General features: G+C 47.6%; 1 protein-coding gene across 5 annotated transcripts; it reads right to left on the bottom strand.

The window, feature by feature from the left end:
- Nucleotides 1–48: 48 nt before the first annotated feature.
- On the bottom strand, nt 49–26841 carry CABP1 (calcium binding protein 1). 5 transcript variants are annotated; one of them, XM_077187936.1, is made up of 8 exons: nt 25910–26047; nt 13468–13716; nt 8735–8911; nt 5136–5166; nt 4329–4472; nt 2955–3064; nt 2405–2552; nt 49–669 (listed from the first exon to the last, which is right to left on the bottom strand). In XM_077187936.1, exons 2-8 carry the CDS (start codon nt 13510–13512, stop codon nt 644–646), a joined length of 681 nt encoding a protein of 226 aa, XP_077044051.1. In that variant the 5' UTR covers nt 13513–13716; nt 25910–26047; the 3' UTR covers nt 49–643. The 5 variants fall into 5 exon arrangements, with proteins under 5 accessions (XP_077044051.1, XP_077044052.1, XP_054501814.2 ...); XM_077187937.1 differs by lacking the exon at nt 25910–26047 and adding an exon at nt 22562–22772; XM_054645839.2 differs by lacking the exon at nt 13468–13716 and having other exon boundaries at nt 25910–26822.
- Between the last annotated feature and the right edge of the window lie 1091 nt (nt 26842–27932).

Here is a 27932-nt window from a genome sequence, read left to right as displayed (position 1 = left end):
CTCCCCCAGCACGGTCACCACCTGTCACAGGGACATCCAGGCTCCACATCATTTCAACGTGCATATTTATCACTTTCCCCCCACAAGACATATATTTGAATTTGCTCTTGGTAAACATAACCACAGGAGATGCAAATAAGTGTTGGGGAAGCATAAATAACTCCACACAGACAGACACACACTGAGACAGCAAACACAGACACGGTTCACCAAGGGAAACCAAGAAGTGCAGAGCACGCCCTGAGGCTGCCACCAGTCCCAATGGCTTTGCTCTCATCCACCAAGCCAAGAGGATTTCTCCTGCTTTTGCTTTGCAGCAGCTGGTGGGAGAATAAAGCTGGGGAGGAGGAGTCTAAAGTTGCAAATATCCCATGAAAGCATCATGGCAAGTCCTGGCTCTGCAGTTTCCTGCAATCTTCTTCAAGGAATGGTTCCAGTTGTAGGAAGTTGCAAGTCTTTCACAGTGTGAAAGGGTGGAGGGGCATGGGGACCACCATGAGGGAGGAGCAGCAGGTCATCTTGCAATGTCCTAATTGCAGCCAGCCGATAAACCTTCACGTAGGAACATCGGGGCTAGATGCTCCAGCTAGGTCCTCTTCTGCCCTCTCTAAGGTGCTGATTCTTCTTTAGCTGAGAATAATCTTCAACGGGACATCATGCGAACAAACTCTGCAACCAACAACACAAAGAGCTCTGAACCAGAAGGCATCCATGGTCCCCAGCCCAGCTCTCATCCACTGGAGACAGCAGCCAGGGTGAGACCGGGAGTCCCCAGGCTGCCAGCAAAGCCTGTGCACTCTGAGATTGGCCCTGAGAGCTCACACAACGTGGGCTTTAATCCTTGCATTTGATATGGTGATAAGATCCCTCCAGCAGGTCAGTTCATTGCCTTGGACTCCTTCCCAACCACCTACGGTCTTGTTTGCACAAGCAACTCTTTGTGCAACACTACAGCCAGCATTGTCTCCCTTCACTGTAACTTCAGGGAACCTTGATATGCAGTTTTGGGAACACAGTATGATTTCTTAGTAAGCTTGCCACTTCACAGAGATACCAGTGTGGGAGAGCATGAGAGTTGTGCCAGTATCTATACTGGCATTCTTGCAGAGAAAAGCTTACTTTAAGGGACTTCTTGTTTTTAAAGATACATGTTAACTGTAAGGATACCCTGGATCTATTTCTTGACTACCCTGCAGTTTGTGAAGTCAATTGCAGTTGTTCAAATTGAGTGTAAATGCCATCAAATATAAATGTGTTCTCATTCGGCACTTGAATTGCTGAGGAACTAATGACTCTGCAAAGAAGAGGGCAGTGGAAATTACCCCCTTGACTTCTCCTTTTCCATTGATAGAGGTGTCCTTTGACAACTAAAGTGCTAACTCACAGAGAAATTGATACTGGGATAGCATTTCATGTATTTTAGCTAACATAATTTAGCTGTGGGAAACAAGGAGAGCTTCTGTCATATAATCAGCCAGTGCATTAGAACAACTGCAGCTACCAGATACTTTCTAGGAAGATACTGGTGGTATTCTAATATTTTCAAAGCCCTCAGAGGCTCCAGTAATCCTGAGGACTGAGATGCCTTGTAATGTAGGAGACCCAGGAATACACTGAGCCAAAAAGATTATGTCAATTTTACTTTAATTTCATAGTTCAAGTACTTCACCCTTACTGTAAAGGGACATCTGGATTTCTACCAGGGAAAAAAGCAGCCTGCCACACTCTCACACCCTTCCAGCTCTTATATCTTCTTAGCTGTCTGATATCAACTGCTTCCTTGCCAGAAACCCTAGGCTCTATTAATATTGCTCCTGCCACAGCTAATGGCTAGGATAGAAGCCTAACCACTCTTATTTTTCAAAGTCCTTCTGGCATGAAAATTGTGAGAAGAAATTAATTATCTCTAGGATTTAACATGACACCTAGGGATCAGATATCTGCAGTATAAGTGAGCACAGCTGGCACATGACCATCTTCTGGCATAAAGGTCCAGAAACAAATTCTCTATAAAGGCATATAACAAAGGTGAGCCAGAGGAAATGAAAGATGCAATGCATTCTCCAAAGCAATTCAGCCACCCCACAGCTCTCGCAATAGATTTAAAAAAAGGAAAATGCCCCGTAAAACAATGGCAGGCACAGCATGTGTGCACCAGGATCTGTTTCTGTATAACAGATTCTATCTCTTACCATGCTAGAATTATGGAGACCCAATGGCAACTGAGATGCAGCAAGAAATGATACACAAATGAACAATTCATCTGACTGAGAAAATGAAGTTATTTTTTCTCCATACTTCAGAACCATGGGCCCTGAGCATGCAAGTCTTCCACTTCAGCTTCTGATCTGAGACTCTGATTCACTCCAGGGGAGATGGACAGCGAGCATTGATCCCTTCTCACCTTCAAAATCAACACGCCCATCTCCGTTCAGATCCACGTCCCGGATGATCTCTTCAATATCCCGGTGACCCACCTGCTGCCCTAGCAGTTTCTTCATGGCTTCTCGCAGCTCACTGGTGCTGATCTCCCCATCTCCATTGGTGTCAAACTGCAAGTACATGAAAAAGACCAGCAGGGGAAATACAATTAATGGAAACAGATCTTGCTCTGGACTGGTTTTTGTACTGCCTTGCTCCTAAGCGCTCTGTATTTTCTCCATTCCTTCCATGTCTCTCCTTTTCCTCTTTTGGATCCAGTCTGTCTTTCCTCCTCAGAAAACCCTTGCAAATGCTCTGTCTGCACCAGCCTTTCTTTTCCTTGCCTCAAGAGTTCCCTTATCTTAGCAATGTTCTCTGCTCTTCCTTTATTCCATGCCTGACTGGGCTCTTTCTAGATCTTCCACTGTGCTGCTCTCTCCTCCTCCTCTTCTCTTCTCTTCTCCAGTGAGTCTTCTCTCTATCCTGTCTTGTGTTGCTCACCTCTCTGGGAGCACGCGGAAAGGATCACTCACCTCTCTGAAGGCATCACGGAGTTCTTTTACACCAATCATGTCTGCAGTCTCTGCTAGAAGTTTTGGTCCCATCAGCTCAACAAAATCTTCAAAATCCACATGGCCACCCACTTGGGACAAAATGAAAGATTGTGTGTAAGAACTCCATAAGTTAGCCAAGACCAGCACTCACTTTGCATTTCTGTGTGCCCCAGAGAGCGCTTGGCCCTCCAGGAAGCAAAGCACAGAAGGTGTGGGACAGTGGAAGTAAAAGGAGAGGTAGTTTTACCCTGTATTTTCTGGATTATGGGCTGGGCAGAATGAGCCCAAGTTATTCCATCCTAGGCTGCCATGGACTGTCACACCCTTATTGCATCACACAGTATGTATCAGAGGCTTGATCGTTCTAGTGCTTACAGCAACACTCTGCTGTGCCTGTGCCAAAGGGCACAGCAAGGGCACAGCACGACATCCCTGCAGAGCCTGGGCACTGCCCTGCAGCACTGGTGCAGTCCTGCTCCATTACAGCAGCTAATGTATGTCCAACTGTTTATTCATTGTATTAGTTCTTTGACTTGTTAGTGCCCTGAGAGCTGTCAGCAACACTCTCAAATTCCCAAGCACTTGTGTGCCAGGTTATCAGCTGCTTTTGTGTGTGACTGGTTGCATATGTCACAGCTGTTCTCCTTCCCTTGACCAAGTACTTTGTCCTTTTAACATAATCCTGTGTCAGAAATAACATGCACTAAATATGCCTCTTCCCACCTGGCTGAGGGTGATACCCTGCACTGCCACAGATGAGAGCTGACAAAAACAATGGTGAAAGACAAGGGTCACAAACACAGTTACAGTGAATCAGATGCATTTGTCACATCTTTCCATGACTGCAGCAGATGCTCCCATCTGACGCTGCCAGCACAGCTCGCTCACAGCCCATCCCCAGGCACACAACAGATACACAAAAAACCACCACACACCAACAGCCCATCCATCACCCATCTAAATGAAGCATCCCCATCTTCCCAGGCTTGCTCTTCAGTCAGACACCATCTGACAACAGCTTCAATGTGACAACACACAGGACCTGTGCACCGGTGCCTGACTGCACACACTAAGGGCAGTTTTACACCTGACAACATAAGCATGAAGGACAACTTCCACTCACTGTTCCCATATACAGTACAGTCCACACAGCCCCTTTGATAAGCAAAAACAAAGGCATTGACTTTAGGTACCACAAACAAACAGGAGAGATGATAAGAAGTGAAAATCAGAACCAAAGAAGAGAGGGAAAAACTCCAAAGGAAAAGAGGCAGCCAGAGACCAAGAAAGCCTGAGGCAATGATGCAGGGCACAGCAGCAACAGGCAGGTACAGCTGGGTGTGTGTTACTCACAGTTCATGTTGATCTGCTGGGATAGCTCTATTAGCTCCATCTCAGTGGGCATGTAGCCCATGGTCCGCATGCAGTTGCCCAGGTCCCTGCAGTTAATAAACCCATCCTTGTCTTTATCAAACTCCTTAAAGGCTTCTCTTAATTCTGCAGGAAAGGAAGAACAATATTGTCAGTGACAGCTTGAAATACCTTTTCCAAGAAAACTCCCCAGAATAAACTGCACTTTATGAAGGCAGACTCTCTAAGATACTCAGTATTTTCCCACCAGATCTCCCTACATGAGGCAATGACTGCAGCAAAGTTAAGCTCTTCTGTCAGCAGTGCTGCTGGCCCATTCCTGGCAGGAAAGCTTGCTTGGACTACGAGTGTCACAAACATTTCATTGCTGAACTGTGCTTCCTAAAGAAACTGCAACTAGTAAGTTTTTCCAACATTTACCTCTGCAGTCTATTATACACCCCTCACTGTAGGGATTAGCAGGTAAACCAGCTTCCTTGGAGCCATATTATAGTATCATGCCCCACAACACTTTCTGTGGGAGCTGGAGGGACAGCAGTTCCCTAACAGCCAATATCCCATTACTTACTTATCCTCTCACCCTGAAGAATATGGAATGGATGCAAATTCCTTACAGTCAGAACTCTTTCAGTTTTATACATTATTTCTGTTACTGGGATTATTCCAGTAATCATTTCCCTTGATTTGCCCCAAATAATTTTAACCCATGGGGGCCACCATGAAAGGGCCAGCCAAAAGATTTTCACTGGGCAGGGAGAAAGAGGACAAAGAAGGAACAACAAATTTTACCTTCAATTTCTTCCGGACGCAGTTCTCTATCCTGCAAAAAGAGAACATATTCTGTTAAAGACATTTGTTGGCCACAAAATAGTTTCAAAATAGCACTTGTTGGTACAAAGGGTTCTGGAACAAGCCAGAAAGTGAGAGAAGAAACAAGAAGGTGATGACATGTTTAATACCATCTACCTAGGAAGGCTTCCCAGCTTTCCTTCCCAAAGAGAGGGGTGTTAACCTGCACACATTTCTCTGCAAGCCCTCTCCCTCTCATCTGGTGGACAGGGGGAAGACAGGTGGTCCCTGAACAGAATAGACCTGGACCAACACAGCAAGATTTGTGGCCTCCCCACTGATGGTATTATTGGTGACTTCATGAAGCTGCTTCATCATTCCCCAGCACCAAGTTCTGGAGCAGAGACTGTCCCTGTGGCAGTTATGATCTCCTCTGGAGCTCTGATTGTATTTCTACTGCCATTCCTGCTGATACACACAGATCAAAGCAGCTGGAAGCAGTCCTTGTAACCAGCAGGTCTAGACTATCATCTGCTCAGATCACTGCTTGATCTCTGTCCTCCTGGCAGGACAGCAACAGCCATGAGGTCTCTCACAGTCAATGTCTCAGTGACATCTCCTACAATCTGTCCCCACAAAAAGGCAGTAACTTCCCCCTTCCCCCCAGCCTCAACTCCATATACAAGCATTTTGAAACCAGTCATGAAGGCAGACACACAACATATACATTATCAAGGTCATCCACAAATGAAACAGGACAAGGATTCACCATGTTCAGGAAACACTGCAACTTCAAACATCCAATTTGAATTTCTTGGAAGAAGGGGGAGGAAATAAGAGTATAGGAAAGCTCCAACACTGCACCAGGAAGAAGAGATGAGCATGGAAATGCACTGCTTTCTGGTTTAAATGCCCTTTCTAATTCCTCTCATGGTTCCCAGGCAAATCCAAAACATCTGAGAATTTGGAAACACAGAAACGCGATCTCTTTTGTCGTCTCACTCTCGGCTTTTCCCCTCAACTGTGGGGAGTTTCTCCTTGCCTTCCAGGTGTCCTCCAGCCTCACCCCATGTGCCTGGAGACGGTGCCTTTGATCAGTTTGAGAAGGATGATCCTTTGCTATTTAACCACAGGCTCCTCTGGAAACTCTAATGGCAGCTGCTCGGAGTGCGTAGCAAACTAGGACACACACTGGTTTACGTCTGTGCAGAAGTGGGCTGTGCCAGAGAAATGACCAGCTTGCCACTCATAACCTTCCCAGAGGCATCTCTGTGCTGGATGGAACTGTCAGAGCGTGCTGGCTCTGCTGTTTCATCCTTCACAGACCTGGTATTTTCAAACATGTCATCCCATTTGTTCTGCTTTCATCAATACCAAGTAATAAAGCAATTCAATCTCCTCAGACCGGATGCAGGAGGCATAATTGCCCTCCTGCCTTAGATAAAATAACAGAAGAAAACCACCCACAATCAGTTCCAGCACCTTGTGCACTTTATTCCATGGAGTGCAAACACTGATCCCTGGAGACAGAGGCTGGGTGCACAGCAGGTGCAGGTGCAGAGCTGTGAGTGCCAGCACTGCAGTGCAAAGGGTGCCATGACTCACCCACAGTAGCTGCTGTCTTGTGACAGTGGCCAGGGTAGGACCCAGGCCCTCCATCAGTACAGTCCTCACAAGACCATCCTCCTCCTCCTCCTCCTCCTCCTCCTCCTCCTCCTCCTCCTCCCTCACTGAAGACCACATTGTAACTGACATTGGTGACACCTGTCAGAACCTTCAGCACTAATTTTGCACACCAAAGAATTTGCATTTGCCAGATACCGCAAATGCAGAAGGAGGGGGAGGGTTTATGTCCCTCTAAAAATCTGACTCAAGTAATAACTAACATAACAGGAAGAGGTTTTTTGTTTTAAATTTGAAAGATCCCCTAAAATGATTAAGGAGTAAAATTGCTTGGGATAAAATGGGCTGAATCACTCTAAAGCTTTCGGAGAACATATGGGAAGAGGAATAAAACTATTCCAAGAGTTAAGATCCTAGATATGAGCAGAGGTGACCCCCTCTGAGTCCATTATACTTAATGGTCTTACTCTCATTTATTTCTGTTCTATGCACAAGAAATCCTGTTGGCCTAGAGAGTCAGTAAAAGTAAAGCTTTGTATTAGATGCACTTATTCTACATCAGGGTACTTAGAGACATCACTAATCCTATTTTGGAGACCTCTCAGGGTACAGTGAGCTTCCATGGCCTAAGCAGGATGGACACTTGTCCAGCTGTCCACTAGGGAGCTGGACCTATCTCCTGTGACAGGTGGCTCTGTGCAGGTCAGCAAGTGTACTTGTGCAAGAGTGTGTTTCATGTTTTAGTGACCTGGCACAGGGACTGTGTGATCACGCAGTGGCTGAAGGTTAGGAAGAACAAAAGCCTTTTGATCAATAATGACAAATAATTACTCTTTTTTGAGTTGTTGGTTGAAGCAGAGGTTTCAGAAATAAAGACCTACATGTCTCCTACAGCTGTAGATAACCATATCAACACACAAGTAAAGCAGAGGTTTCTTACAGAGGCAATAAACCTCTGGTTCTGAGGCAATTGGGGTAAGCTTTGTTTCACTACAAGAACATGGAAGGCACTGGGTGAATATCTGACAATGCACAATTCACTAATACATATCCATAAAAGGTTTGTTAATCATATTAAATTTTGTTTGTCTTTAAATTCATGTTATTGTGGAAGTAGAATGTTATGGGGCAAAAATATGTTTTAGTTCTTGTAAAGATACGATATTGGGATGCATACATACAAGCACATATTTTTATTTTTTGTATAAAAATGCATACATTGGATGCATATGAGCACCTAGTTACGATAGGTGTGACTGAATGAATTGAAGTGGTTTTGCTATTTCTTTCTCTCCATGTGGGAGGGTAATAACATTTGGTAGCCTGGCACTATTTGCAAATATAAGGAAAGCCTGATGTTCCTCAGTTTAACTGGCTGGGATTGCTGCAGTGTCAGGCTGGGTATGCCAGTGCACAAGAGATTGTGTCTGGGTATCTGTGAGGAGGCAGCTGTCTGCTTATATCTGCTGGTACTAGTGTGCTCACTGTGAACTGATAGGAACAGTATCAAATATGGACAGCTTGTTCCCAATACAGATGCCCTGATTTGCATTTAACTGGCTATTTAGGCTTTAAATGCTAATCTGAGCCTGGGAATGAGAGATGGGTGTCTTGCTGGAATAACAGCTTTGAGCACTGGACTCTTCCTGAGTCCATATGATTATGCAAGTCCTGAAGTCCTAAAACCTTTTCATGAATTCATATGTTTATGGCTACTCGAGTGTAGACTCGAATCTATTTTCCATAGCTGCAAGTTTAGAATCTTCCTTTCTTGGTGTTTAGGCACAAGGATATCTGCACATCCTTCAGGTTAGACATTTGCCTGCGACTGTATCTGCACTTGGAGCTGCACTCGAGATCCAGGGCTGGGAGTTACAGAGCTGCACGCAGACGGAGCACGGGGGCGGCTCCGCATCCCCGACTCGCGTCCACGTGGCTTTGTGCGTGTCTCGCCCCGCTGGGTGTAACTTACGTACAGGCTGCCTGTTTTCTGCGAAGCCCTTCCTCAGGAAGATGCATGCTGGCCCCAGCAGGTTGTGCATGACGGCGCAGTTCTGGGCCAGCACCATGAGCGGACCCTGGTACTCGCCAGCCGACGACCCCTCTTCGCTCGTCTGGACAGCTTTATAGCTCGTCTTCTCGTCATGGCGGATCTTCCCAGCCAACCAGCAGCAAGCAAACAACACAACAGAGGATGTTACCTCCCCATCTCGTTCCTCTGAAGTTTTACTGAACCGCCTCGCAGAGATATAATTGCTAAATTTCTTTCATCTGGTGCACACTGCGTCCCCCCCACCGGCCTATTCGGATTTGTACAGAAGCAGTAAGTCCAGGAGTTCACTTTCAAAAGCTGAAATAACAACCAACCACGAGAATTTCTCTTTGAAATGACATCAAACTCTCAGCACTGCTCACATCTACCCAGGCACAGCCCAAAGTGCCACACTCCCACAGTCAGCCCCGGAGTTAACACTGCCTTGAATGAGCTGCAAAGGACAAGCACATCCCAACTTAACAGTACGTGTGCCAGCCCGTGCCCCGGGCAAACCTGCCAGGGCATCCCCAGGAGACCCGGCAGAGCTGCACAAAGCCACTGCACAGGCTCACACAGCATCACACGCTTGATCACGTTTTCAGAAGACCATTTACAGCATCAGGTGGCCCTGCCAACTGCAGGCTCACGCTGCCTTGTGCAGCTACTAATTAGTTACATCCTCAGGGTTTGAGGCACTTACTGCCTTGGCCTCTTTTAATCACTGACAGTCCCAAAGTGGAGATCAGACACGGGCACAACATTTTTGAGTGTTTGCATTTGCACATTTTCTAAGTGCACACGTCCTGCTAAGCTAAGGCTCCAGAACAGAATCCAGCACTGGATTTTATAAGGAGGCGCTGCTTTCCTTTTATAGAAATGCATTTCCCTGGCTCTGCAAAAAACCTCTTATCCTGATATTCCCATGCAGCTATAAAAAGCCAACACAACCCACAGGACCCTTGGTTTTACAGAATAAACATTAATCATACATTAGATTCCTCTTCAGGAATGATTCTACTTTTACAGCCAGCGTTCCCAGGGGTGATCAGAGAAGCTCTGTCACTTGTCATTGTCTCTATTAACCCTTTCCTGAAAGCCCGAGGTAAATTTTCAGGCTAAAAGACCAGACACAAACACCCCCCATTCACACTTGTCTGAGACTATTGTATCTACTTGCTGTGTCTGTCATGTGCTATTACATTGCATGCATGGTTTGTAATTTGCCTTTTTGTACACAGTCTTACACCAATCTGCTCATGTATAATGTCATGTGAATATCAAGCATCAAAACAAAAATAACTCAAAAAGCAAGCCAGGGAGAAAGAAAATGATAAAGCAGAAAAGCATTTTCATTGCAGCCGTGGCTGAGAAAGGAATTGGTCTCTGATTAATTCTGACACATAGGACACTTGTCCTTAGAAAACTGAAAGATGAGCATCCATCCACGAATGGCATATTACTAGCTCAGCTAAATGTCAAGACATCTGTGTTGAGCTACACAGCTTTGTGACATCAGTGCAATGTATTTTCAAAATTATTAGCTTTATTTCCTGGCACATTTTTCAGTTTAATATACCAAATAATATGAATCACTTAAATACCCCACATCAGTGTTTAATTCCAGTGAAGCCACATGAAGGATGCAAAACCCCACAGCCCCAAATGTTTGTTTGCTGACATTTCCAGTCAATAGTTTATTACCAAGCTAATACAGCAGTACCTCATAATAGTCATCCCATTATTTTTCTGTCTCAATAGAGGTTGCCAGTTTGACAAAACAGTTGCCAAGAGCCACTGAGGACTGTGACCAGACAAACTGCTGCAGTGCCAGAATACCAAGGTGAACAGCTCAGCAAGGCTGCCTGCCCTGCACTGTCACTGCAGACAGGATTTATGGCATTCAATGTTCCCTCTGCCAGCAGTCTCACAGGTTCTCCTGCAAATATCCACTCAAGTTCCCTTCACCATGCTCCTTCTACATCGCAGAAGAGAGGGCAAGGGAGCTGTGATATTGGTATGGGGCAAAGAACATCAGCTACCCATTACAGGGGAAACAGCAGTATGCATGACAAAGAAAATGCAAGAATAGGACTGGGGAGATCAGGCTTTCCCAGTCCCTTCTTAGCAAAGGACCACTAACCTTCCTGGCCAAGTCCAGCCCTTGGCTGTGTCAGACCAGCAGATTATGGAGTGGGAAGAGACCTGGTTGATCGAGAGATGGCCAAAGTGGTGGAGAGCTGTGGTAAAGTGAGGGACCTGGATGCCAAGGCTTTTAATTTCTGCACAGCAGAAGCACACCAGGATTCCCTTCATTTCCAGTCTGAGTGTCAGAGGGACTTTGCAGAACAGCAAGCCAACAGAGGCCTCGATCCCAACTGCAGTATCTCCTGGATATATATATAGATATATATATATCTCCTGCAGTATTTCCTGGAGGGAAAAGCAGCTGGGATGGCTTCCACAATCACTTGGGGGGACAACGTGACAACAAGAAACTGAAGCTACCAACAACAGACAGGGAGTCACAGCCTGAACAAGCAAGGTACCCTGGTGTCATCCAGACCTAGACCAAGCCACCTGGTGCCCAGGAGTGAATCCCAAATTTTGGGTTGAAATCATGCATTCAAAGAGTTCAGACTGTCACCCAAGAGCAGCTTCCACACATGTTGTCTGCAGTCCTTCCTCTTTAACTTTTTAGCAAAATGAGTTTGCTCAAAGTAAAATTGAGAAAAATGACTGGGATCATATAACAGCCAAGTGAAGTTGGGCAATGTTAAGACTGATCTGCAAAGTCTCCAGTATAATCACGTGTGTTGCAATGAAAAGAGTGGCAGAGTACCAGGACCTGTCAGGATGAGTGCCTTATTTCATAGCTCACTAGAGTGATGTCTGAGAAATTCTCTGATTCAGCTTCAAAACTTTTTCTCTGCAGTCCTGACATCCCAGGCCTTGTAACTAGGCACAAGGTGAGTTATTCAAAGCAGCTTTTAGGAATAAAAGCATAAATTACCTCAAAGACTGACAACACAATTTACAGGTTCTTGAATCTATTTCGATTCAAGCAGCCTGGCTACCTGTCAGACTTTAATTGCAATCGCCTTGTACAGCTGCAGCCAACTCCTTTTATTCCAAGTTAAAGGCGACCTACAAGCAACCAAGTTGGTTTTTCATATGTGCAACATTTGGGTGAACCTCAGCTACTTCTACATCTCCCTGCAGGTCACCCTGACCTAGGACTGGTCTCAGCACTGCCTAACTGCTTGGTGATGAATTCCCTCATCAAGTATCCCAGCTCCCCCACAGCAGCACTGTGCCATTACTGGCTTTGTTTACAACAGCCAGGATAACAAGCAAATTGTGTTTCTATACAGAAGAGGCCAAAATGCAGCCAAAAGAAACTCTACGATGGAGGTCCTCTCTCTCCCAGACAGCTCCCTTGCAGAGAAGCTTTCCCAGGTGGCAAGCTCTCCTGGATAAAGCATCTTGATGGCAGTGGCATTTCACTGTCATCAAGGTCTCCACAGAGGCAGCATCTCATTGCAATTCTTTGGATGATCAGCATAACTTTATCATTTATGGAGAATGAACTGCATAGCTTTTTGCTGAGCTATTAGATTTGCAGCAATGCCAAGTGAGAACTGTGTGGCTGACAGGTACACAGTGCTGTAAGGTCTTCCTCAGTCAAACAAGAAATGTTTCTGGGGCATGTCATTCCCATTTCAACCCAGTCCATAACTGCAGAATTATTCCTGAATCTAGTTTGTCCCAGGACCACTGCAAAACCTCAGCACAGAGTAGACTGTGGGCTGAAGCCTAACTGATACATGTGGCAGCTCACAAAGTCCAGCTGGGCCCAAGCATGGAGACACATTGGCCACGCTGATGTGCAACATGATGCACAAACACACAGCCAGGGCCCAGTGTATCCACTCACAAACAGATGCATGGACAAGCAGAACAGAGAGAAAAACATGCTTTTGTACCCAAAACACATACCAAATCTAATTGTTTCATATGCAAGGATGGATAGACATAAAAAACATGTGCATGTCTACACACAGACTTCTGTGAGGACATGCACCAGCAGGTGAGCACACACAGTGCCATACAAGCAAGGGCATGTGTGTGATACACAGAAATGCCTTCTGCACTCACAGCAAACCTGCTCAGGCACTCAGGATGCCTGTGTAGAGATGTAAAGGGCTAAGGACACACAGGTACCTCAGATGGGCCCATAGGTGTGCATACTCTTACACACAATGGTAACATGTACAGACACATGACCCTTCATGTATACATGCATTTATGTCCCTAACCCATGCCACACGTGATTACTCAAGCACAAGCACAAGCTCAGTCCTGCCCTGACAGGAGTGTGCCAGCACACTGTGCACATCAACAAGCACATGCTTGCACATACTCAGAGGAGAGCTGCACACACACAGTGAGCAGGACACGAGCCTACACACACATTTATTTATACACAGTATGGCTCTGAGCATCCTGGGCTCTACTGGCTGCACTTGCATGAGCAGCTCTTACAGAAAAAGTCTGGTGAAGAAGCTGAACCCTTCATACTCATCTCTGTGTTTCTCCCACCTCCCATTCTCATCTGCCCAGAGTGTCACCCATCCCAAGAAGCAGGGCTGGATTGATTCAGTTCAGGGAACATACCTTTTTAGAGAGGTTTCTCAGAGGAGACTTCACACAGTTGCCCATAATATGTTGAGGCTGCCTTTCCGGTGGACTTGGTTATAAAGGAACTGAAGCAATTGATCCCATTAAAGGTATTCCTTGGGAGCAAAGCAAGAAAGGCAGCACCAGGCAAATCCAAACAGCTACTGGCTGCTGGAGCTTTCCCTCTTCAGGGAGCTTTTTCTCTCTCTGCCTCTCTCTCTCCGTATTTTACTTTATGTTCACTTTCTTGAAGAGATGAAGCAGGAAGGAGAGGGAGGGGAGAGAAACAGACAGAAAGAGAGGGAGAGAGAGAGTGAGTGAGAAGGGGGGAGAGAGGGAGGCGGATGTATAATCTACATCAGATTAATGTTCAAATCCCTCCCACCCCCCTCAATCTGCAGGCAAGATTGTTTCACTCATAGGAGAGGGCTGTTTCAGGGAGAATTAAAACAGAGAGGCAATGCAAGAAGTGATTTCAGTGATGAGTTCTGTGAATCTAGCTAGTTTGGGTCCACACAGCCTCTAAACACTGCATCCCTACCCACCCCCCTTCTAACTCCTCTTGGCTTTTCAATCACCACAGCCCTAGGCTGGCCAGAAGGCAATCCACTTAGGGGCTTGGAGCAGACCACAGCTCCTTTCAGAGCAGAAATGGACCAATTTATCTGGGTGGGACCTGTTTCAGCTTATAAATACCAGCAGACCTAGAAGTGTCTGATTTTTATTCTGTCACGGTGGAAGCAGGACTGGAAACAGCAGTCCTGGGACCCTACAACACTCTCAGCCCCAGGACAGTAATATTTAACCACAAGGGAGAGATGTTGAGCCAGTCTTGCAGTAAAGTTTTTCCAGCTTTCTGCAAGTAAAAATCAATTGGCAGTTTAACCAGTACAAGTCTGCTAAAGATGGGCTCAACCCCAATCTTAAATCTAAACAGCCCTAGGTTAGATAATGTGAATCAAAGAATTTTGATGTCAGATCCATCCATTTCATTTGCAAGAGCCCAAGTCCTGGAATAAATAAGAGGCACCTGAACCTAGAGCTGGCTCTAAATTTTGGATTTTATGCCTGTAGTGTAGAATAATCTCTGAAATAAAAGGGATGAGTTCCCAATATATTTTTTTCCTGATCTCAGACTGAGCATAAGAGCATTCAGGCAACAGTATCTGAGCAGGATTGTGAATGCACCTTTAGCTGTGAAGGCACCACAGCTGCAGCTCCACAGTGATAAGAAGTATGAAGAGCTAAGGACCAGGATGACACTGATCTTACACCCTGATATGCAGCAGGCTGCTTGGACACTGGTGTTGAACTGAAAGATTTCACATCTTTGTTTGCAAGTGTAGTTCCAAACAAAAGCTTCTACAAAGACCTGCTCCATAGGCTGAGGACTTGCACCACATGCTTTTTGTGAAGGAGCCAAGAACTCGCTCTCCTGGCAGCTCTAGGGCTGTAGGACAAAGGATGAACTGTCAATGTCAAAACAAAGCAGGGATTTCTCCTTCCACCCTGATGGTGCTGTGGCAAATTAAGTATGATTCTAAGGTGACTCAACAGTTGCTTTAGAGCTTAGAGGCTTCTTCCACCTAAGGAGATGAGTCTAGGAGTCTAAGTATGACAAAAGTCTGCAGCTTCTCCAGTTAGTCACAGACAGAAGTGCATGGCCATAGGGAATGGTGCTTCTTGCTCTTCCTTGTACTTGCAGCTTCCCAAGACTGAAGGCAGTGGTTCAGCCTCCCCTCAGATTCCCTGAATGCCTTCTTCATTAGATGATGTTGGTAGGAGCTGCACAAAGGTCCACAGGCTCTCCAAAACAAAAAGCTGCAGCAGAACATGCTGGAAAACACTCTTTGTCTGCCCCTTGTACCCAGGGCAGACTGAGAGGGGGACAGAGGGGAAGACCTCCATAGCAGAGCCCACCCATGCTGGGGTGGAAAGTAAAACTCTTCTTGAGCTGGGCCTGTCTCCCTCATCAGGAGATGCTGAGGAAAAATACAGTCACTCCTTGGGGGCTGTGCCAGCCCTGGGCCTTGCAGTGGGGTCTTTGCAGGAAGATGCTGAAACTCCCAGCTGCTCTCAGGCTTCCATCTTTGGCCCTATTTCTCTTTTCCCTCTTAAGGCAGCTAATGGGAGGCTGATCTACCCTCTGACAAAGTGCCAGTCATTAATAATGTCCTCTGTCAGCCGGAGCCATTCCCCAGGCTCCTTGTTTATTGACGAAGTGCTTGTCTCCCTTGAGCAGAAGCTGCCACACAGCGAGTGAGGCGCCTGGGCTCCTTCCTGAGACAAATGACTTCAATTCCAGAGCAGAGAGGAGAGAGAATTGCCTTTCTGCTGCTAATGAATCTCTCCCTGACAGGAAGCATGGAGGCCAGGAACACCCTGCAACTGAGAAGTGCCCATCTCCCACATTGTCCCAGAGAGAGGGAGGGAAAGAAAGGGAGTCAGACATCTCCTGCCAGAAAAATCCATCACAGTTCCCAGACTATTGTGGGACAGCTTTGGAATAGAGCTGTGGAGTGTGTCTTACTGAGCTCTAAAAGCCTCTCAATGAGATGGTGACCCTCTAAATACTGGTTTGTACCAGAGCATTCAGAGCCAGCCACAGCCATCACTGTGTTTGCCTTCTCTCCAGCTTTTCTTCCCTACAGTTACAGGCAGTTGTAGGAAACGTGCAGGGCAGAGTGAGAGGGCTGAGACCTCCTGCCAGGCTTGGCAGGGAATTCACAGTCCAGGAAGGGAAGAGGGAATGGGAGCCCATGTGCACCAGATTTACAGCACAGACACAATCCTTCGACTCTGTAAGAACTCTAGTGGAGCTGCAAGAGGCCCAAGAGATGCAATCATAAGCAATTTTTTTATCTCCTTATTTACTCTGACTCTCTTAAGAGCAACTGGGCAGGACACCACAATCTAGCAGACAGCCCCCGCTGAGCTCTGAGGAGGAAAATCTCTCTACATTGGGATCTTGTTCCCATCACCACCACAGGTAGCTTAAAGATAGGCAAGGAAAGTGGAGTTGGCAGAAAGGTCATTAGAAGATTAGGTTAGAAGGAACATATTTTCTCCCTTCCTCCAACTGACGCTGCTGTAAGAGAACAGGATGCTGAGAATAAGTGTGTCAGAAACATTTCTGTGTAGGTGCTGATCTGTGGGTATGCCTATATCTGGGGTAGTCAGTATGCATGTGGGAGGGCTGCACATGCATGTATACTGGTTTTCCCACACAGTTCTTTGTGGCAATCACACTGTTCTTTTAAGGTCTGTGTCTCTGTTGTAAACTTTCTAAAAATCTGTAAGAACTTTGTGAAATGCAAGTCTTGCTGCTGTTCATCCATCCCTCCCTTTCTCCCAAGGTCCCAGGTGGAGAGCAGAGACCTCAAGGGATGCAGCTTAGCACAGAGCAAGGTGTCAGCCCATGGGAAAGAAGCATTTGGCACACTGACTGACCTGAACACATGGAAAGGAGAAGGCTGGCTGACTTGGCATTGAACAAGGAATGATTTAGGTGGTTTAATATGTCTGGATACTTTAAAAAGCAGCAGTACTGTGCTTTGGGCTGGCACCTTTGGCAGAAATGCTCATTTCATAGGAAAATGTTGGAACTCCTCATAGCTAATCATTTGGCAGGTGCCAGAAGCTTTATCTAGTGGCAGCAAATATCCAACAGACACAACAGAAAAAACAAAATCAATCCAAAACATGTGACTGCTTATCAAACTGTAGCTTTGCTTGGCAAAAATTTTCAGTGGAAGTATGGATTTGTATGGGGACTGTTCAGATGCTAGGCCTGTTTCAGTGCACAGTTCTTCATGTGCTGGAACATTACATTATTGTTCTGAACACAACATAAATACTGCTACAGGGCAATGTCAGTAGGTAATGGGTATTGTATAGTAAAGCAGGGGAAACTCTTTCCTAGTAGCTTTTCACTGAAGTCCATAGTTCTACCAAGAGCCCATTAAATGCTTTAAACATTTAGTATATTAAAATACATCCCCTTACTTTATTTATCCTAACAGGGCAGGAATTTTTGTTGTACTTTTTCCTACACCAGAGTGGAAAGTGCACACATGGATTAGTAGCTTTCAAATCTGCTCCCAATAACCCTTTATCTGGTGGCTACAGATCTGTATTTTACAGGAAATGTATAGGTTTACAGAAACTGTCTTGTCTACTGAACGACCTCAGATGAGCCCAACCACTTGGAGTGGGCAACATCCTCCTGTTGCCAGTTCTGTCAAGGACCTCATTTTGAAGCTCCCAACCACTGGAACATGCACTGGCACTATGAACTTCTGTGACTGATTTCTGTTTCTTCTTCTGCATCAGCTCCCAAGTGCTTTTGCTGCACATTGAGTTGTGTCTTCTAACCTCAAATGAACCTTGGATGGTTCCACATGCCAGTCAGACAAGTACAGGTCCACCTCAAGGGGAGGCACAAGCAGGTACTGGTGGATGCAGTCCAAGTTCTCATCTAGGGAAAGGAATTCTGCAGAGAGTTTGGGAACTTTCTTTGCTGTCATCTGTTCCAGGAGGAAAGTGTTGCTGACTCATGCTGTGCATAATATTCTCCTCCATAGAGCAATTGGATCATAATCAATCACAAACAACAGAATGTTTATTTAAAAAACTGAGGATATTTTCTATTTCTCTCAAGGTAACAAAGCCTGGACTGCCTGTCAACTTCTGTTTAGAACAGCTCTGTCTGTAAATAGCTGCCTTCATTTTGCATCAGATGAAAATAGATGGGAACGTGCTTTCTCCTGACACCTTCCCTGCAGATCTGATCCAAGGATTTTGCATTAGCCCAACTTCCAAGTTCCCACACAGGAGATGCGTTGCCCAGACCACAATGTACTGTGGATATTTGCTGATGATGATCCTAAAGATCATCAATGGGCTACAAAAAGACAAGTACAAACTTGACAGCTCAGAAGCTGCTGTGAGGATTTGTCATGTATATGGAACACAGAGGTTGTTTAAAATAAACCTTACGTGGTTCCTTGTCTTTGCTCCAGAATATGGGAATTTTGTTGCACTCCATCCAACTGTGACTACTGCAAAAGCAGCTAATTCTGCCTGGCTCTTTCACCTCTTTGCAAACAAGAGGGACAGGGGGTCACTGTTTAGCTGGCACACTGAGGTGCTACTGAAAATGTGGCTGATCATCAGATGAGCAGAGGCATGGAAACCAATATCAACAAAATAGTCCAAACCAACCCTCAGCATTATGTGAGATTTGCCACCCTAAAACAGAGATCTGCCTCACTTCTAATTTGAGTAAGGATCTGACAGCACCTTTAAAAAGGCCAAACTGTGTATCCCAGGTCTCTGACTATGCCTCAACACAACTGGTCCCAAAGTATCTAAACAATTTGTGGTTTATTTCAGCAGAACACATTGAGGTTGCTGGCGTTTTTCTACTTCCTGCCTTCAGCTGTTGTGACATTATGCTTCCCAATGTTACACCACTGCCTGTTCCTTCCAAATGTAGAGAATGTATTTTGCCTGAGTGGGATGAAACAATGCTATGTATTCCTTCCAAAGATGGTTGCAAGATGCAAAGTACTCTAGGGGAGGAATGGGTGGAAGAAATATTAGAATACTGCTAATGTCTTCATTCATGGATAGCACTGAGTTCATGGTCTTATGCTGGTGCAGAAAGCTACTAAAAATCTAAATATGACCATAGCTAGGACAGTTCTTTCTCTTTATTTTTAAGTGGAGCATTTGACTGAAGGATTACCCAGGTTCATGGACACTGCTGCTGCTCTCTAAGGTCACAGGAATGTCAGAGGATTATTGAAACGGAGCCCAAAGTTAGCTAGACATCTTTTACTGAATGCACACCATATAGCTGCTTGTTATTGGAAATCAATACCACTCATGGACGCATCAGGGAAAAACAGTTACTGAAGCTGGAATGCTACAAAGAATCACAGCTAATTCAGCTGACAACCTGCAGCCCAGCCACTACATCTAAAGCTAAACTTCCCTGACATTGTGTTGAAACCCAGGATTGCATGAAACAAAAATCAAGGTGGTAAAGCTTAACAAAATGGACAGTGGACTTATATAAATGATGATTAATTTATTATTGAAAGCTTTTTTTTCTCTTGAAAGATAAACTGAATCTAACCAGAAGGTTTGTGTATTTCAGTGCATTAGATCATGCTGCTGTATATTTCATGAACAGAATATTTAATGAATGTTCTTTTAGCTTGGTTCTATTTTGATGTCTTTCTATAGCCTTTTAAAACAGATTTGTTTAAAAAGTAAATCACTGGCAAAGATTAATGTTTGCTGGCAGACCTACTGTAGACAGGAGGCTTATCCATTGCCCCTTAGTGATTCTGTATGTCTGGCTCACATCCCTCAAGCTCTTTACAAGCAATAAATGTGATGAACTTTTCTCCAAGCTGAGCAAAGGGGGGAACTGAGTGGATATGCTCAAGTGGAACAATGTTTCTCTGTGTCTGAGTTCATTACATATAAAAACATGAGACGTACCTTGGAAGGTGTGGCAGGTGTCAGCAGGCAGGTGTGCACACAAACGCCGAGCGATGTTTTAAGCACAGGAATGCATAAGCGTGTACAGAGGTGGTTGTGAAGCCACACAGAAGATTTAGCAGAGGCTGCACGAGCAGGCTGTGTGTACATAGACAAGACATGTATATGAAGGCTTTTTTATGTCAATCTACATGCATGGACATGGGCTGTGGCAACTCATGCAGGGATGGAAGCACGCAGGCTGTTCGGGCCCCACGCAGGTATCCGGACCCCTGTGAACACGCAGCTGGGAGCGGCTCTCACCTACTTCACGGCAACGGCGGGGCTGTCCCCGGCTCTGACACACTCACCGGGCAGCCCAGGTACAGAGCATGCCCCGGGAACTCAGAGCGCGGCGGGTCCGTGTCAAGGCGGCTCCGCCGGGCGGGGAAGGGCCCCGGGCCGAGGCGGCGGGGCCGCGCGGGGGCGCGCCGGGGCCGCCGAAGCCCGGGCCGGGGCCGCCGCAGCCCCGCTGTAGCCCCGCTGTCCCGGAGCCCCGCAGCGGAGCGTGTGGGGGACAGGCCCGCAGCACCGATCCCGGGAGCTCCGGCGGGACGGGCAGCAACAGAGGGAATACTGCGGTCTGTCCGCGGGACTGTCCCCTGCGGCCACGGGAACTCCCTTCCCTCTCCGCCCGTGCCCTAAGGGGCCCTTTTGGGGCCGGTATAAACATTCAGAGGTGCCATAAAACACGGAGGAAAAGTCGGTGCAGGATACCCGGCATTTCTCCGGGTTTTTCTGCCTCCTAATCTGTGCACCCACGCTCCATGCTCCACGCGAGCCAAGACCGTGCCATGGGACCAGCACCACTTCGGCGGTCAGTCATGCTAAGCCAGAAGTCTGTTCACCCCAAAGTACTGTGCCGATTTAACAGTGTTAATGAGCAGTTTAGTTAGAGACTGTCTCAGTTTGTCACCAGCCCTGACATGCCACTGCTTCACCTGCCTTACAGGCACAACACAGCATGTGAGAACCTGGAAACCCAGACCTTTCACCTTCACCTCGCCACCCCACAGCGTGACACATGAAAGTTTCCATGGCGGCCTCCCTCACTAACACACAGGGCCAGATGAAAACTTCCATTACTAAGCCAGGAGCCACTCTACCCTGGCAGGACTGGCCAGGGCTTCCTACTTCTCCACGGATGGATCTCCAAGAATGGTCCTGATGCAGTGACTGCTCTTGGGCAAAATGCCTGTTAGAATCAGCTGAAGCCAAAGACATTGGAGGGAACAAAGTTATCTGGCAGATGAGAAGACCAGAAAGGCTGGACAAGGCACCTTTTCCCTACACTCTCTCAGCTGGTCAGAGGAGAATGTTCTTGACATGCTTTCCACACATGCTTTCCACATTTTCTGTCCCAAAAGGGGGCCACTTCTGTCATCCCAGTTTGCTGTAAGGTCCGTTAAAACCTGTTAAGAACTAAAGCTCAAGAATAAAGGGGGACCGGAGGAGGAAAATAAAAGGAAAATTTCACAGGAAATGCAGAAAGATTCCTTCCCTATTTTAATGGTAATGTGGACAGTGACATTTAAGCAGGAATGGGAGATGGTGCAGGAGAGGCTTTAACCTCCCTGTACAAATAGAAATACAAAAGCCCCTTTGGCCACAGTGCTAACAGCAGAACCCTGTAAATATTTCATGATTCTCTACGGCAATTGTTTGACCCCTTTGATCCCCATGCTACCGGAGGCAATTGACAGAAAACTGTTGGGGAATCACTTCACTGAAAAATTTAACAGTCAGGTAGGGTGTGAAAGCTAAACGGCTCTGAAAACGTTCAGGTCTCACATGGCAGGATCACTTACAAATTAATATTGCATAGCAAATGCCCGGAAAAAGCTGTTCTTGAAGATGCCAGCTAGGCCAGCACTGAGGCACAGGAGGAATGAAGCAATGAGAACCAGTGGCTGTCTGTGCCGCAGTCCCTGCACAGAGCCGTGGTGAGCCAGGTGCCAGGCGGCCGCTGCACCGTGGGCACTGCAGCCACATCACCGTGGCACTGCTGCACTGTGGGCACCGCAGCCACTGCACCGCTGCCCCAGGAATGCCACAAAACTTGCACTGCGGTCCTGCTGCCACCGCACTGCTGTCCCGGTCTCTGTGCTGCTCTTGCTACTGTTGTCACATTAATAAACTGTGTCTTGCTGCCAGGCTGCCACCTCCCCGCCATCCCAGCTGCTGAGGGGTCACCACTCCTCTTCTGTTGCTGAACGGTGATCTGTAGCCACACTAGAGACACTACAGGACTCTCTGCTCTGCAGGGGTAATAAGCATGCTCCCTTATGCTTCACAACACACTTTTGCCACTTGGCCACTTCAACACTATCCTATCAGGCCAAAATCACATGAAACATCTTCCTCATGCTCCCTTTTCTTGCCATTTTCCCACTTTGCTGCATTATCATATGCACATCCCTTGCCAGGTACACCCGTGAATCACAGCACTGCTCTCGCACTGCACTGAGCCTCTGCCACTGCAGGGCCACTTTAAAACACTGCTGTCCCACTGTCCCGCATAAAACCAGCCCGTACTCACACTGCACTGTCACCAGGTAAGTCTGTGGCGTTGTCCTCTTGCTAACTCAGCTGTGCTTCCAAAACTGTGGCATGGTGGTAATACTTCACTTGCTGCCTTCTGCTACAGCGGGATGGTGCTGTCAGATCAGCGCAGCCCTTTGCAAATATCACACCAGAAGTGATCACTGCTGTACAGAATGGCTCTTGTCTGCAATATTGTATTACTACATCAGTAGACTGCTAAACTCTTCTGTCAGGCTACAACACTCCACAATTATCACACCCATGCACTGCCAAACTCCTACCACACGGCACCAGTATCACATCTCTGCTGTGCCCCAGGACTGCGTTACCACACCACTGCATTGTCAGTGCAGCTCTCCAGACGCTCGGAGCTGCACGCGCTGCATCCCAGCCCAGCAGAAAGTCCACAGCAGGTGCTCTTCTGCAACTGCTGCACCGAGCTGGTGTGCAAACATGTCATTAGGCTAAGATGACATCCTGGCTTATACTTAATGCATCATTACACTACCCTACTTTTCTTAATTCGTGTACCACTCAATTACAAAATGGTAAAATATCCTAAAAGAGTATTACTGCTTAATGGTATTAGAACATCACTGCACCAATATAGCATAAGCCTAATTAATAAAATATCACTGCATCCTGTATCCTGGCAGTATCTTAGCATTCTCCTGGAGTACACACCCACAGTGCACTATATTGCTGTGCTGGTTATATAAACACGGCGCTTCTTCCTTCACTCTGTCTTTTTTTCTGCACAGCTACAAATCTGTCTCCCTCAGACACAACCCTCTAGTCCTGAACTGCTCCTTTTTGCTGTTACTGCAATAATGACATTCTCCATTCTGCAATCTTTTCTGTGTATCTACTGTACCACTGTAGTGTCTGCATCTGCGACCACATCACTGCACCAGCATGGAACAGGGTGATGATGTTCCACATCTGTAGAGCTGGATCAAGATAAACTGATGCTGCTGGACCACAGTGCTCTGCTGCTGTGATATACATCACTGTGCTCCTCTCCTAGGTACTGCAAAATTACTGTTCTAACTGTTTCACACGGGGCTGTGTGGGCTAGAAAGAAGTTTTCATATTAAATGAATTATCTGCTGAGCTGTTGCTGTCTTCTAATCACAATGTGGAGCAGACTGGTGTTACAGCATCTGCAGCCTCAGACTGCAACCCTGGACATGTCTGCACCTATGACCCTGCCACAGGTATAAGTCCTTGCCTGTTTCAAACCTTTGCACATATTTTTACACAATGCTGGGCATTTATTTCTTCATTCACAGAAACAAAATTTGTATCATTCTGTGCCATGACAGAATTTCCGTACAACTTACACCTGGGCCTTTATTCATCCCAGGATTTTGATATCACTACCAAAAAAAAAAAAAAAAAGCTTCACATATTTCATATAACCAGCTCTTTGTGTATCCTAAATTATAAAAAATTATAGCTCCCCATCTTGCCCCTGTACAAGGGGATCTACTACAGCCCAGTCCTAAAAGTCAGTCCTAAAATCTCCAGTAAATTTTCATTCTGTCACAGTTACTTCAAAGAAAGCAAGTGAGAGATGAATACAGAGAGAAAATGCAATAAATAACGCTACACTCCAAAAGAAAGATGCTGGTGTGTGTGTGTAAGCACTGGTGCAATGTGAAAAAGTGAAAATTATAATCATATCTCTCTCATTTCAGTGAAGGGCATTGTTGAACACCACAGGTAAATTTTGCTACATTTACAGCTTTCAGAACTGTCTTTTGACACTGGAATGCGAGCAGCAGAACAGGTAAAATAAAGGTGCTGTTCAGGTAAGGACTAAGCTCAAAATCAGAGGGGTTTCCATGAGTGGGAGACCTGGCATGAATTTGTATTTGTGATGCTTTGGGGACATACAGCTCCATAGACTTAAAATTTTTTCTTGGATACATCTTCACTTCGTTCAGAACTACAGCATAAATCAGAGCCAAGACCACGCATTTGAAAGCCTGGTGCTGGAATATGGCTTTTGTAACTTGGTTGAGCATCAATCTGCTGACCAGGCTCTTCCTTATTGTCACAACAAAATTTTAATCTATACTTTGGATGCACCATTGGCACAGGGAGGGTAATACTTGTTTTAAGTTAAACACAACTGTAAAATTCCTAAACAGCAGACTGCCAGTGAGGATGGAAAAGTGTTGTGCTTTGGAGAGAGCAGATGTTCTTTGATTTTTATCTGGAGAAGTCAAGATGAACAGAAGTCAACAACACTCCCATATTAAACATACGGGTGTACCATCTCCTTCCATCCAATTACAACATTTTTTTCTAATTTTCTCCATAATCTCAGTCTGAATGGGCTCCCTGCAAAGCATCCCAAACACTCATTAAAAAAAAAAAAAAGGGAAGGAAAAAAAAAAAAGACAGGAAAAAGAAAAGACTCATCGTTGGATAACAAACTCCAGAAATCATAACTCTGGATTAATCGATCATTTCCAGGGCTGGATGGAACTTAGCCACCCAGGCTACTGGCTTATACCTATAACTGTGCTTCTGGAAGATTGCAGTTACATTAATCTTCCCAGAGATTATATTTTCCAGTAACATCCCTAGATGTCTCTAAAAGAAAATTTCAAGCTAGTCTCCCTCTGCCTTTTCATTTTTAGAGGGTAACCGTGTTGGGTAATTTCACTACCAAAAGCAGCTAAAAGCGACAGCTTTGTACCAAAAGAGCTTGCAAACACCAAAAGCATCTGTTCCATTCTAACACAGTGACTGGGAAGGCTTCGGAATTGGGTCAGGATTTTTTTTTGTCGTCCTCCCCACTACCTTCTCCTGACAGCTTCTGCCATCAGAAATGATTCATATGCTGATTGTACAGAAATGTACCATAAGGAGATGTAAACAAATACAGCAAAGCAAGGCGGGGAGCCAGAGAGATAGAATCTAATAAGTAAATAGCTTTTAAAAATCCGCTTCTCTGACTCTCACCCTCAGCAGGCAGAGCCACAACTTCCCCCGGTGACAGGGAAAGCACCGGCACTTCCCCCGTCAGCACCACCGAGAGCGCCCTCGCAGCGCCCGGCGGGGCCGGGGGTTCTGACCCGCGCCCCGTCCCCGGCGCGGAGCCCTCCTCGGGGCCGACCCCGCAGCGCCCCCGGCCGTGCCGCAGCGCCGGGAGAAGTTCGGCAGGGGCAGCCAGGAAGCAGTGCATTTACAGCTGCGGGCTGTGCCCGGGGGCGCGGGGACTCCGGAGCGAGGAGCCGAAGGTCCGTGAGCCGCAGGAGGAGGGGGCGCGGAGGGAAAGCGGGTGGGAAGAGAGGGAGGGGTGGGTGGCGAGGGGCGCTTTGCCCCTTACCTGGCCAAAGACCGAGCTGAGCATGGGGTGCAGCTGCTGGATGAGGGGATCCGCTTCCACTGACCGATCGCTGCCGCTGGACTTGGTGGAGCACTTGCTGCTGGATTTGGACAGAGGTGAAGCGCCTTCCGAGAGCTTCAGGGACTCTCTGCTGGACCTCTGCCTGTGACTGAAGAAAAAGTCCTCCTCTGCCTCCTCCCCATCCCTGTCTGAGAGCTGATGCTGGTCCTGGGGGTGACCGTGGCTGGCGTGCGGCGGGAGGTGGTGATGCTGCCTGGATGTCCGCACCGGTTCCTTGCCGCTGCCTCTCCTTGGACCTCCTTCCGCCGGCTCGGGCTGACTCTCCCCCCGTCCATGTGACAGCTTCCCCGCGCCCCTCGCTCCGTCCTCCCGGGCGCCTGGGTGGCAGAGCGGCCTGCGGGCACTGGGCTCCCCGGGGAGCTGCTCCTGGCTCAGCTCCCTCCCCATCTGCCCGCCTTGTCCTTTGCCGTCCCGGACGCGGCTGCCGCGGGGCTGGGGTTGGCCGCCCGCCGCCCGCCGGGTCCCCGCCGCCTTCAGCAGCGAAGTGCGGGACTCGCTCTTCGCCATGGAGGAGCCGCTCATCGCGGGGCCGCTAGAGCCGCATCCCCGGCCGGGCGGAGCGCTGCCGCTGCGGGCAGGGCTGCGGCGCGCCGCTCACGGCATGTCCTGCGGAGACCCGCTTAAATCCCGCACCGCGGCCCATGTGACAGCGCAGACAAAGGCCGCGGCAGGGGCGCTCCGGCGGGGGCTGGCGGGCACCGTCTCCCCCTCCGGGGCTCTGCCCCCCCACCCTCCGCGCCGCCGCCGCCTCTCCAGGTGAGCCGGGGCCTCCCCCCGCCGGGGGCCGGCTCGGGCCGGGGCGCGCCGCAGGCGAAGCGGCGCCGCCGAGGGGTGCGGGCGGCGGCGGGCGGCGCTCCCGCAGCGCGGCGGGCGTGCAGGGCCCGGCAGCCCCGGGCACGGCGGTGGGGGCCCAAGGGCCGCAGCCCCCGGCGCGGCGGCGGGCGGGAGTCGCGGGACCATCGCCCCCGGCGGCGCAGACGGCGAGGCTGGCGGCGTCCCGGGGGCGACGGTGGGGGAGGCCTGACTCCCTCAGCTCCCTCAGCTCCCAGGGAAGGAGCTCAGCGCCTCCCAGGGCAGAGCCGGGAAGGTGAGCACGCCTGCCCCGCGGGGTGACCCACCTGCCCACACTTGTGCCCCTCGGACAGTTCCTTCACACCGCAACCAGGACCCAGCACGGTTTGGGGGTCGTGGCCCACCTTGAGTGCACCACCCGTGTGCTCAGCCTCCCGACACGGGGCCACAGTGGACACTGCCCCATAGGTCGGCACCTATAGGTCTGACCACCATAGCAGAGAGGATTCAAAGTCTTGATTTCACAAAGTTCAGGACAGGAGGCTGGGCTGCTGTGTCCCTGACATAGCTCACAGGAGAAGTTTTAATGCAGCTTTTGAAATGGACATAAAAGCTTTGCTAGGGGACATCATGCAAGGATATAAAAATGAAGGAGTTTCTACCTAAAAAGCCGATAACTTAATATCTTTGTAATCAAACACAGGTAATTAAGTGGCAACAGGTGGTTCAATAACGATGTTCTGTTTAAAAACAGAAAGAGATAATGACCTCAAATCAGACATGTTTCCAATGGGGAAAGGTCCCAGTTGCTTCTTGCTCATCCTCAGACAGTGATTGTGCCTCACTGCCAGACTTGGATACCTCAGCAGTTTATCTACCCAGAAAGATGAAGGTGTGATTATCGCATAATAAGCTTACTCATGCTCACTCTGCTCTTGCTGGCACATGCACAGCAGTTACTATGTGATGACAATCTTCTCTGCAACAATACAAGTGCAACTTCTCTGCAGCCTGGGGTCCCATTGCAGCCTGTGCTGCTGTGCCCCCACCACTACAGATACATGTGCTGGTCAGGGCAAAGCTGCCATGGAAAGAGGAAGATGCTGCAGCCCTGGCTCAGCGTTGCCTCATCTCATCAGCTGTGCTATCA

The sequence above is a fragment of the Agelaius phoeniceus genome, chromosome 18, assembly GCF_051311805.1.
Source record: "Agelaius phoeniceus isolate bAgePho1 chromosome 18, bAgePho1.hap1, whole genome shotgun sequence".
In the NCBI taxonomy this organism is placed as follows: domain Eukaryota; kingdom Metazoa; phylum Chordata; class Aves; order Passeriformes; family Icteridae; genus Agelaius; species Agelaius phoeniceus.
The sequence above is the reverse complement of the archived record's forward strand: the minus strand, read 5'-3'. Positions and strand labels throughout refer to the sequence as shown.

What these genes read in the sequence shown, in the direction of transcription:
- CABP1 (XM_054645839.2), bottom strand. Translation starts at nt 26,512, where the DNA reads ATGAGCGGCTCCTCCATGGCGAAGAGCGAGTCCCGCACTTCGCTGCTG. An exon ending in TCGCAGAAAACAGGCAGCCT is followed by an intron (nt 5,167 to 8,734) that starts GTACGTAAGTTA and finishes CTCTTTTTGCAG; the next exon opens with GATAGAGAACTGCGTCCGGA. An exon ending in CCAGCAGATCAACATGAACT is followed by an intron (nt 3,065 to 4,328) that starts GTGAGTAACACA and finishes TTTTGTCCCAAG; the next exon opens with TGGGTGGCCATGTGGATTTT.